Source organism: Miniopterus natalensis, chromosome 18 (genome assembly GCF_054644295.1).
Source record: "Miniopterus natalensis isolate mMinNat1 chromosome 18, mMinNat1.hap1, whole genome shotgun sequence".
NCBI lineage: Eukaryota > Metazoa > Chordata > Mammalia > Chiroptera > Miniopteridae > Miniopterus > Miniopterus natalensis.
Window position 1 is genome coordinate 17,884,468 of NC_142098.1, and position 12,622 is coordinate 17,897,089.

The window sequence follows — 12,622 nt, forward strand, 5'->3', positions numbered from 1 at the left end:
GATGTAGTAAATAAGGACATGTCGGGGCATCTTTTACAAACAAAATTTACGGACTACTTTCTCTCTGTAATTAGCCCTTACTCCCCTTTTGTTTGATTTTTTGGGGCCAAGTGACCTTTTAAAAGAAAATTCTGGCCAAAGTAAATGGGGGCTTTCATCTTATTTATTTGCTTACTTTTTTCTCATATCCAGACATACGATAATGTTTTAAAATGCAGTCTTATCAATCTAAGGTTAAAAACAGAGAAATCTAGTGGTCCATGAAATTCAAATCCTAGAATCGCTCTTTCGAATGTTCCTTCATCTCTTCAGGCGGTTAGTGGCCACAGTTTAGCTTCTAAATAGTTAGATCTATATGACCACTGTAAGGAAACTGAACCTACCTAAGGCCTATGAACAACAACGATAATTACAGCAACAGCAATAATGATAGTAATAATGGGCCCCTTCCATTTATTCAAAGCTCTGCTCCAAGCATTTTCCCATCAACTACTGCATCGACTCTAGAAGTAAGGACTGTCATCCTTCCTAGAGAGATGACATAATTCCAAACCTGGGAGATTCAAATAACTCGCTCATGGTCACACAGCTAACGTGAGGGTGTCACATGTTTAAACCCTAGTCAATGTGAGTTTACAACGATGTGATCTTACCCACAGTTATATAATCATCAGGAAGATGCAATTGGAGCCCATCCTTATCAGAACCAGCAGCAGGCCAGGCCCCTCCCCTGGCTGTTTGTAGGAGGGAGCAGGGAAGAAGCTCAATGGCTCGGGGGAAGCCCTGACCAGGTCAGGAGGTGGTCATAGGCGCATGGCCTTGCTCTGCTGTTTCACCTTTGTCCTGTCTCCCATGGAGGCCTAAGTTACTCTGAGAGGGCTGCCTCCTTTGTGGTCCATCTCTGTCTCTTCGGAAATCTCTTTGTGACTTGGGTCACACTGCCTTTGTTAGGATCTGTGCAGAGACTGTGAGCACACCCCAAATGCTACCGTCCCTCTCCATTTCCCAGCCCTGTTTGTGGTTAGGTTAGCTATATGACGGTCTGGCCAGCAGAGTGAAGCAGAAATGATACATGTGCCTTGTGAGCTAAGGTGGCTAAGCATCTGGGGTCCCTGCCCCCACACTCTTTATTGCCCCCGGTCTGCCAGCTCAGTGACATAACAGTGACTGGATGGCCCAAGATGGCAGGACCAAGTTAGAGAAGTAGGCTGGGTCCTCAAGTTCCTGCTTGGAGGGCAGCCACTTGGAGGAGAGCTCTCCAGGAGAGCAGCCCAACGTGCATCCACACGATCTGAATGAAAAATAAACTTCTATTCTCTTAGGTCACTGGGGTTGTTTGATACCAAGCCTATTCTGACTAATGCAGGTTCTTTATTAAGTGTAAATACTTATAAGTTTGCATTTTGGGTGAACTCAGGTGTGGTGATTTCTCTCTGTGTATCTGTGTGGTCCAAGAGGAGTGACCCATGAAGGGCTGAAGAAAAGTGCTGACCTGATAGTGGCGGGGTGGCCACTGGGTGTCCTTTCACTGTGGTTGGAGATGTCTCCTGCTAATAGAGACTGCAGGGCCATGAGTGTGGTTTTCCCTTGCGAACGCGATGCTCACAGGTCCCTGCTTAAAGCCAGAAGGTCTACGCTGATGGGGCAGAGCAGAACACGCTGGTCTGTAATTCTGCATTATACTAGACAGTCAGGGGCTTATCACTTGGTCTTTTTTCATATCAGCTGGGTGGCTGGTCAGTTTTCTAGGCCAGCTATTCTTCTGGAGCCTGGGTGTCAGCTGGAAGGCTGTCACCTGGGTCACTATCCAAATCCCATAGTGCCAATATGGTGGCTACAAAAATGACATGATTTTCATATTGCAGGAGAAGCAACCACAGCAACCAATGTGAGATAATTCTGGGGGTCGAAGGCCACCAGGGCGCCCTGCCGCACAGCCCTTCACAGTTGCCTCCCTGAGACCAAAGACCTCGAGTGGATGTCTCCTTCCTGAGTGCCCGCCTTCTAGGCCGTCTTCCCCTTCCTTCTCGCACTTCTCATCAAAACCGGGGATAACCACAGGCCCCTTCCCAGCTCACCTTTCAAGGCTGAGATGAAGCCAGGCAAGTTTTGCCCCAGTTATCGTGCGTAAGGGGCTTTGCCTCGCACAGTGAGGGACACCGTGAAAGGCCCCCCCGGGCACATTAGAAGAAATGCAGGGAGACCACGTGTTCATCCCAGGAACTTGTTGGAAAAATGGCCTTTAAAAGACGAAAGCAAGTCTAGTTAGTGGAAAGGAGAGCAGAATAAAGGGTTATTGGCATGTGAAGAAAGTAAGAGGCTTTAGAACAACTGAGGGAAAGATGTATTGAAGTGAACAGTGAATAAAATATTAGAGAGATAAAAGGAGTGGAGTGACCATTAGTAATAGGTAGGGTAGAAAAAGAGAACTCACTGAGAATCGAGGAGGAAGCCGAAAAGGAAAAAGAGGAAATATTCTGCCTGAACAAAGGGAGCAGGGAGCCGTGGGCAGCACAGATGCTCCCTGAAACGCTGAAGGCTGAGCACGGAAAATCGGCTGGCTGAGCCTGGGGCGTGAGCAGACACACGGGGTCTGCCAGGCCAGGGGACGACACTGTCAGGCAACTTTATAGAGTAGGGAAAATTGTAGACCTTAACTGATTGGCTATGATGTGTTTACGTCTTCTGCAAGACAGACGTTCACAATGATTCGAAACCGAAGCTCTTAAACATTGCAAAGATAAAGGACAAATGGAGAGTGAACGTGACATGAGCCCAAGATCATGTCACTAACCTGGTTTCTCTTCTTACCTAGAACATCGGGTTACGTTTATGTATCACTCAGATACCCCTGACCATTTCTGGATCTTAGTGCTCAACCTCACCTATCTAACCATTTTAGCCCTTTCTGGTCTTGTTAGATCATTTTCCGTTTCCACCCAGATGCCAACCTTGTGTCACTTTAGTGTCCATTGGTTTCTTAGCTAATCGCACTTTTCAGAGACAGGAGGGTCTTGTGTTGAATTATAAGGAAATGCATGAAAGGAACTGAGAATGGGAGAGGAAAGAGGGAGGGGGAGAGAGGGAAGGGAAGAGAAGGGGGGGACAGGAAGGGAGGGAGAGAGAGATAGAGACAGAGATAGAGAGAGAGTCTTAAAATGTTAGTTGGCCAGAAAAAAGTCCATTCAATATTTCGAGTTTTTTTTTTTATTTCCTCTTACAAATGGAATAGAGCAATACGTTGCTACTACTTTTTTTCCAAACAGGCATTCTTTAATCTATAAAAACTTTCTTCCTTTAGGCACAATTAAACTTATTCACAGGGTCTATACTCATAATAACCTATGTTCATTGCTTTGAGGTGAATTCAAAAGCACCTAACTAGGTCTGCTCTCTGTATCTCCCCCCCACCCCCAGCCCAGAAAGAGATGAGGAATCTACAGTTTTACTGAGAGGGGCAGTCAGATTTTGCTGATCCAACAATGCACACACAAATCCACATATACAGTTTTAAATATCCTTCATTCCTGTATCACTGACCTTTCCTGAATGTGCTATCATCGATAATCAACCCAGTTCTATTTACCATTAACTATCTTACACAGAACCAACAACCATAACCCACTTAATTACTTAGGGGATTGAAAACACACACACACACAACTGTGATATTGGAATGTACAGTACAGTCTAGTTGAAATTAAAAAGATCCCCCAAAGTATGATTGTTTCCAGCTTCTCAGCAGTGAATTAAAAGCTGTTTGGTGTGGTGAAGATTACAGAAGCAATCACATTTATGGGCCTGCTTTGCATACCAACGCTATTAATTTCCATACTCAGGGTGGCTTCACATTTCCATGCACGTTAATGTAGATACCACTTGGGATAATCGCCGGAAAAAAAGAGAAAAGTGTGTGTGTGTGTGTGTGTGTGTGTGTGTGTGAGAGAGAGAGAGAGAGAGAGAGAGAGAGAGAGGAGAGCCAGAAAAATGGTTCTCGTAAACCAAGTTTTGTTTGAAATATATTGATTCTGATTAATAGCAGAATCAAAAGACAAATGAGGGTTCCTGATGGCCTGACCCAGGAGTCATACTCAGGGATCAGATTAATATGAAATCACAGATTGGAATTCACTTCTTGTGCCCGTCCTGCACCTTGTCATTACTGACTCTAATTACTGAAATGATTTCATTGGCGTAATTGCATCAGGATGTGCCTGGGCCTCACCTTGGATGGCTCCCTTGATGCTCAGCATTGTATCTTCATTATTGTGTTCCTTTCAACTCTTAAACTGTGTTCCAGCCTCACAGAACAACCTAATCAAGCAGGCTGGTGGGGTTTTTTTAAAAACTTTTCTTTAACCATGCCAGCCACACAGCACAGGAATGAAGGAGTGTGGCTGGCCTCAAAGGCAAACCTGAGGCCATAGGGGCAAATGTACAATTATCTTCCCTGAAGGGACCTCAGAGCATCTGACCAAATTACAGCACCGTTTTCATACCCTTCATTCCCAAATGTTAGAGACTAGTGCTCAAGAGCCTACAATTAAATGATTATTTGTCTACCATCAGTGTTAAATTCTACTGGGCTAAAACTATGTTTGTTAGGCGTTTGGCAATGTATTCCATGCCCTCATAAAGATTAAACAATATAAGATCAGCATTAAATAGAAGAGATGATGGACACAGGTCTGAACATATTTTAAGAAAATTAACTGGAATTTGGGGAGATTTGAGTTTAATCCACAAATAGCCAGTAGAGGTTTTGACTCTTTCCAGAAACCATCTTATTAGCCTTAAGAATTATAATGCTAAGCAGAATAAGCCAGTCAGAGAAAGACAAATACCATATGATCTCACTTATATGTGGAATCTAATGAACAAAATAAACTGAAGACCCAGCCGGTGTATCTCAGTGTTCAGCGTCAACCCATGAACCACAGTTTCAATTCCTGGTCAGGGCACATGCCTGGGTTTCGGGCTTGATCCCCAGCAGGGGGCGTGCAGGAGGCAGCCAGTCAATGTTTCCCCCTCATTGATGTTCCTATCTCTCTATCCCTCTCCCTTCCTCTCTCTCTAAAAAAGTAAATAAAATATCAAGAAAAACATATTTTAAAAATTAATAATAAACCGATGAACAAAATAGAACCTGAGTCATGGATTCATGACACAGACTGACAGATGTCAGAAGGGGAGGTGGGTGGGACAAATGGGATGAAAGAAGGTGGAGAGATTAGCCAAAGGACATAGATGCATAGCCCATGGACACAGACAATAGTGTGGTGAGGGCCAGAGGGAGGGGAGAGTGGGGTCTGGGTAGAGGGGGGTAGGGAATGGAGAACATCTGGAATGCTGTCAACAATATAAATAACAATACATTTTAAAAACCAGAATAAGAGCTTTGCATTCCTATGCCTAAAAATCCCAAGATGCCAACATCCTGCTCTCACCGTTATTTTGATCTAATGCTATGAATGACATAGTACAGGTAGAACAGCAATCCACAGGAAGGCAATGGTTTTCCTCTCAGGGATCTGCCCAGACGAAGTGAATTTCATTTTCTTTGCACAGAATAGTACTTATATTGGAAGGTGGCATCCCCCTTTGTCTGGGAGCAGTTGGAAAATACTCAACAGTGATAAAATATTAAAAAGAGATACATGGCACTCTATTCACCTCTAAGCTGGCAAGGCCCTAGATCAAGCCCTCCCACTCCGGTTCAAGCAGAACACAAATCATGAGCAGAAAACACTTAGTTGAAGGAACACCACATCCCCAGACATATTAAGAGACATTGGTGAATTTAAATATGAGACTAGGCCGAAAACATCATGTGGCATCGCTTACAGTTTAGAATCGCCTGGTCCTCGATGAATTCAGCTGGCTGGTCGATGTGGAACACTTTCTGCTGAAATCCGGGGGTGCAGTCCAGCTCTTCTGCAGATGTTAGCAGCAGCACCTGAGAACACCAAAGCCATCAATATTTTAACAGCAGCTCATGTGTTGGGCCTGCTAACTTGTACCAAATCTGCGACTTTTAGAAATGAGCTGAGGTTTTAATTTCATCTCCCAGATGGAGAGAGGTAAGTTGATACCTTCCCCTGTGGTTGCCAACAATTTTGTTTTGGCAAGGAGATTTGGGAAACGTGCAAATGGGAACGGCTGTGGCAGCTTCCATTCAGTTGCAGTTAAAGAAATGACTTCGTCAGACTCTTACACCTGCCAAGAATCTCACCACGGTTTCCTTGTGTGAAATTTTATTACAAAACCTGTCAGTTTCCTGTAATGCCTGAGCTTAAGCCAGCTTCACTCCATAGATGCGAAGGAGCATTGTCATATATGAACAGGAGGAAAACAAAGCTATTCCATTGGAAGTCACTTCTGAGAGGATCCTAGGGCCACTCAGCCTTCACAGTCCACTGTGGCAGCCATGGGCCACATGTGGCCACGGAGCCCTTAAAATGTAGCTGGGCTGAAATTGTCAGTATAAAATACATGTCGGTTTTTGAAGACAGAATACCGAAAAATAAAAATAAAGTCAAATATCTAATTCATAACTTTTATATGGGTTACACATTGAAATGATAATATTTTACAGATTGGACTAAATGCTGTTAAAATGCATGTCACCGCTTTCTTCTTATTTTTCTAAATTTGTCTACTATAAAATTTAAACTTTACAATTGCTTCCAAAGGCTCAGCTTTGCCTTTGTAAATTCCTGGGACACTTCACCCAGGGGTCAAAAATGTAGGATGTAGGTTTTGGAGCATAAAAGTGCATGGCACACCCCTGGCCCAGGGGTAACTTAGTAAGGTAAGAAACAGTTGTGGGTGTAGTAGGTAAGGACTGTAAGTTAGTCCCTGAGATAGAGATGAACCCTCTTTCCAAGCACCCACTGCATACACTGGCACAGGGGAGAGGCTCCACATGCTCAGATCGTGCCTGCCAGCATTTCTCCCCTTACTGCATGGCCAGCACTGGGCAAGGTCCTTAGATGCATCACCTTTAATCTCCGCAACAGCCCTGCGATGCGTCTAGTATATTATAAGACATGTTTTTGCAGACAAGGGGCCTGGCATCTTAGTGAGGCTAACATGCTCGCCCAAGATCATACATTTACGACGGTGGAGCCAGAGTCTGGATCCAGGTTTAAGGGTCGACTGTCGGAGCTCCTCTCACACCCTCAGGCTCTGCACATGAGGTGGGAGGAGGCTCTGCCTGAGCTCGGTGCCGGCGGAGAGCGTTTGGAAACCCACAACCCCAGGAGCAGTCCACGGCCACAGCTGATGAGAGCTGGTGCACAAGCACCCAGCTCCCTCTCCCCTCGGGGAGACATCTCGGAGGCAAGTGTTGTCTCCCGGTTTCCACTTGGACTTGAGCGCCAGTTGCCCACAGGGCTGTCGGACTTAATAACTCGCCTCCCATTTGCCACCCTCTCTTCCTTGGCTCACTCCCTCATCCCGTTGGTATTTTCCTGACGCCACCCTCCAAGTAAAACTACGTGCTCTCAAATCCTTGACGAGGCGTTTGCTTCTTGGGAAACCAAACTTGGATGCCAGAACACAGATAGATTCTTAACCGCACACAGGCTGTTGAAGGAAACTCATTACCCTCCCCACCAGCAAACTCAAAGGAGTGTACGGAAGGTTGGAAGCTGCGGAGCCAAGGCTTCTCTCTAAATACCAGCCCTCGGAAATGCACTGAAGCTCAAGCAACAAGAGCAAGACTCTCCCGAGGTTCACGGTGTGGCCGGCCCGGGAAACATCAGAGAACCTGAAATGCGAGAGTCATCGCCCTGACCGACATCATCTTTCTAAAATCAAAGGGGGAAGGATGTTGCCGTCCAGCGCCTGTGCGGTGCTGCCTGTAAGACTTCCCCTTGCTCTGACAGCAGGCTCCGGCCAGATCACTTCTGAGGCCATCAAAACGCTGACATCCCAGTGGCATGCACACAGAATGCAGATTCAGGACTCGGAATAATTAGCTGGCCATTCTGCAAGCAGAAAATCTATAACTGGCCAATATTAATTCAGTTAAACAGCAAATAGTCAAAGGTTGCCTCCAGGCACCCTGTGTCTACAATTATACATTAACCTTCTAATCAGCTAATTCTGCCCTCAAATCCCAGACCAGTAAACCAGTCACCCCACAAGACTACAGGAGCTGATGCCTCCAGGGATCCCGAGGTAGGAACCCAGAACTGATGGAGAGGAGGGGTGAGTGGAGCCCCCCGTTCTTGTCTCTCTGCAGCTCACTCTCTGTCCTGTTCCTTGGCAGGCTCTATTCGGGTGTCCAAGCCTTTTCCCACTGCGGAGCCTCAGGGAGGGGGGCAGTGGTGGGAGGGATCCCAGAGGCTCCGGCTTTGTTTTTGCAAATTCTTGGGTCACTCCACTGACCAGTCAAAATTCAGGTTAAATGCTTAATAACACAGAAGCATGCAGCACTCTCCTGGGCAAGATGTAACTTAGCTTGTCAAGAACTCATCAAGTCATTAATTCACTCACTCCTCCCTGCATTTGTTCATTCACTTATTCCCTGAGACTTGCTAAACTTCTGGGACTCGGTGAGCACCTGGCTGGGAGTTGTCCTGGAGCTTCTAGAGAAGCACAATACTGCAGGAGTTGAAAGCACCAACTCCAGATTCACTTTATTTGGTTCAAATCTGGGCTCTGTCCTTTACTGACTGGAAGATTTGGCGTTTTTCATGGCCACTCTCTGTCCCAGTTTTCAAATCTAGAAAAATATGAAAAATAAGATGTGCACTGGGAGGGGCTGGTAGATTCAAAGGGGGGATGCAGGTAAAGTAATTAGGACAGTGCTGCATGTAATATAAGTAGTTAATACGTGTTAACAGTCCGTGTGGACTAGGAAAGGTGAGAGGCATTAACAAGTCATAATTTAATACATTGATCAAAACTGAGTTTTAACTTGAAAGGAAATTATAAGTCTCTTTGGGAGCATGTAAAATCTGGGGACAGGGAGTCTAATTTCACATAGGGGGCTCGGGAAAGCAAACCCACAGAAAACACATTTCTGCATCCATCTCAAAGAATGGTCAGAATTAGCTGGGTAAATGGAGAGGAATGTAAACTTGTCTTTTTAACCAACACACTCTCTGCTTTCACATGAATTCCTTTGTGCCCCTATGGGTTTCGCGTAACACATCTCTGAACTGACAAAACTGCATTCAAGAAAGAATCCAGGCTCATTTAGGGTTTTCCGAAAGCTGAATGTCTGACTAGGGAGTAGTGGTAGAATGTTCCAGTTACAGCTCCTGCGCCTGACTTTTTAGCAGATTTCAAATAGTATCTGTGCATGGACTTGTCATGGGCACCCACTCCTCAAATTCAATGGCACTGAGTTTGGTGGTGGCATGTGAAGAAGCATCCCTCACTGGTTTCAAAGTGAGTGCTTGGACATGACTCCAAAACTGGGTGCGCGCCTCCTCCAGCATCATCGGATGTCACCCCTATAAACGAAATACCTGGGCATACTTTCCCCCAAACCCTCTTTAACATTTCCAGAACATATGCTGTGAGCAACATTCCAAATTTGTCTTTAATGCCATGGCAATGATGATCTTTCTATGTGGTTCTTCTGTTCATTTCCGCCTTTGCTTGCACCTCATAAACAACAGGCAACCAATACAACCATGAAAGCTCAGCAAAGATCAAATTTTATGATCACCCAAGGATTTCCATTACTTGAAACTTGCAATCAGTCTGCTTATGAAAGCAGATTCACGTTCAGACAGATGGAAAGCACAGGACAGAGCCATGCTGGTTCTGTATGAATCCCAATCTACCAGCTGTGACTCCGGGCAGCTAACCCTCTATGTCTCAGTGTCCTCAGACAGAAAATAATGTTATCTTATAGATTATTATGAGGATTAAGTGAGTTAATTGTTCTAAAGAGCCTTGCGTGGTACCCGGCATAATTACTCAATCAGTGTTTGCTCTTATAATCATCAGTAGGAGTAGTGGTATTTTCAAATATTAGGTTTAAACCAATATACATAACTCACTGATATTCCCCAGCGTGGACGTTTACAAATATCATCAAAATACTACTTTTGTCGCTACTGTAAAACTGCTCCGTGGTAGACTGTGCTTGGAAATATTCAAAGGGAAGCAGCGGGAACGGGGATCGGGTGGAAGATCGGGAGGGAATTTGCATCGCAGGGTCAGCTGCACAGTAGGAGCACCAGCGCCTGTGGGGAGCGGAGCTGTGCTGCTTCGGGGGGACTCTATCATCCTTTACAGTGGCCTCTGTGTAAGAGCCACCGCCTTAAACTTACGCGGGAACAGAAAATCCTTACCCCACGCTTTATACCTGCCTCTCTTTTTAGCTCCCATTTCTTTGCTGCTATTCAGAGCGTCCTCCTTTAAACAGAAAAGGGTTTTGTTTATCCTGACAGGTACTGATTCAAGAACATAGCCAACTTTGGGGTTTGCTTCCAGAAAGGTGACTGTTTTTCTGTCCCAGAGTGCAGTATGCCAACCGGCAGCATATGGCATGGATGTGGCCAGAAGAGGTGGCTGATTTGGACAGAGCGGTTTGTCATAAATGTTAAGTTGTCATGATAGGTAGCGTCCACCTCTCCGAGGTGCCCTCGTCTGCACCGCTCCCTCTGTCACTGCTCCCACACACTGACCCAACTACACACCTGTCAGGCCCTCCAGGCATTTGAGTTTGCAATCCTGTCTTCGACTCTGGAAATAAACTCTTCAAGCAAAGAACTCTTCTTGTTATGAGTCCCTAGTTACTTGTCACAGTAGCTCCCATAGCCATGCGCTCTGCTGCAGCAATTTTGGCCGCATGACTAAGCACCCGTCAAAAGAGTGAGTGTGGAAGGATGTTCATCACTTCCAGGCCTTTCCCTGGAAATGCCTTCTCTTCCCCATCTGTGAAAATGGGAAGGAAGGCCTTCCAAGATGGCAGAGTCACCCAACAGAAAGAGGCCACAAGTGAGTCACTGCTTAGAGGACAAGTACCTGGGGGAACGCCCTGGCAAGGAGCCCCAGGCGCAGTGTGCAATCCCTGGGGCCCGCTTGCCTGGCTGGCTGACCACACACTCAGCAGGAAGGGACAGGGGCAGAGGGTCCTCTACACCCAGGCATCACAGACACACCCGGAGGCCAGGGACAAGGACCTGAATGGAAGAAAAGCTTCGCACAACTGTATTCAAGCAGCCGGAAACAAAAAGAAACTTCTTGCCACAAATAATTATCTCAGCAGGCTGTGGACAGCCTCAGAGCTCATCCTCTCTTAAGCCAGCTCGGAAATGGTATTTTCCAAATGAACTCGCTAGTGTCTCCCGGCCCCTGGTTGCTTTTCTTTCACTGACTAGCTCGCTTTTTGCTATTAGTGTGGATGGACAATTACTTTATCCTTGCTGCAAAACACCTCTGCTTTACTCTCGTCAAAGTCGGTCTGCTGGAATCAGTTTGGAGCGGCTCAGGTTGGCGGGGAAGAAAGGCTACTATCCCTGACTTGCGGGATATAAAAATGTTACAGCAATGTATTCTGATTGATGCTTTACTCTGCCAGAGACGAAAAACCCAGAGCCCTGGAAGGGTTTATAAGATGCACTGCCCACAGGGAAAGCACTGGGAAAAGAGATGCATGTGCACACAACACACACTCATGTACACACACACTCATGTGTATACACACACTCATGTAGATGCATGCACACGCTCGTGTGCATATACACGGTCATTTACATGCATGCACACACTCATGTACACACACACGCATGTATATACATGCACACTCACAGGCATGCATGTACACACACTCCTATACATGTATGCACACACTAATTTACATGCACACACTCACGTTGAGACACAGATGTACATGCATGGGCGCACTCAGTGGCACACATGGGTGCCCTCACTGTGTCAGCTCATGTCATCCACTCCCCCTCTGCACTGGACTGTCTTAAAATGTCTCTCATGTTTTATAGCCCCTGGAACACAGGACATCTGCCGCCTCCTTGGCTGTTAATGTAACTGACACTTAGAAATAATTCTGCGATTCTTGGGAAAATGTAAGTGGAGATGCTTCCAGTTTGGTGATTCCGGATGTAGCCTTCATATACAATTTGGGATCAACATTCTAGACCTTATTTCTAATTGAATGGTGCTCAGTATCTTTTCCTCAAATTACTGAGAGCTACACTGCACAATAATGATTTCCCAAAGATATCCTAATGCCAGGACCTCGGAATATGTTAGATTTCGTGGCAAAAGGGAATTAAGGTTGAAAGTCAGCTGACCTTAAAGTGCTTATCCTGAATTATTTAGATGTAATCCCAAGCATCTTTGAAAATGGAAGAAGGAGTTGAAGAGTTAGAGAAGGAGATGTTACCCTGAAAGCCAGGTCTCAGTGACGTGGTGTGAGAGACACTCAACCTGCCATCGCTGGCTTTGAAAGTGCAAGAAGGAGCCACCAGCCAAAGAATGCAAGAGGACCCAGAAGCTGGGGGAGGAATTTACCCCCAGAGCCTCCAGAAGGAACACAGTCCTCCTGACACCTTGCTTTCACCCCACCGAGGCTCATTGTGGACTCCCGACCTTCAAAACTGCATGACAACCTCTGTGTGTTGTTCTCAGCTGC

General features: G+C 45.8%; 1 protein-coding gene across 1 annotated transcript in view; it reads right to left on the reverse strand.

The window, feature by feature from the left end:
- CDH13 (cadherin 13) overlaps positions 1-12,622 on the reverse strand; it is an 897,713-nt gene that overhangs the window by 683,681 nt on the left and 201,410 nt on the right. The window contains exon 2 of the mRNA XM_016197002.2: positions 5,845-5,956. Within this exon, the coding sequence (XP_016052488.1) occupies positions 5,845-5,956 (112 nt within the window). The remainder of the gene's footprint in view (positions 1-5,844; positions 5,957-12,622) is intronic.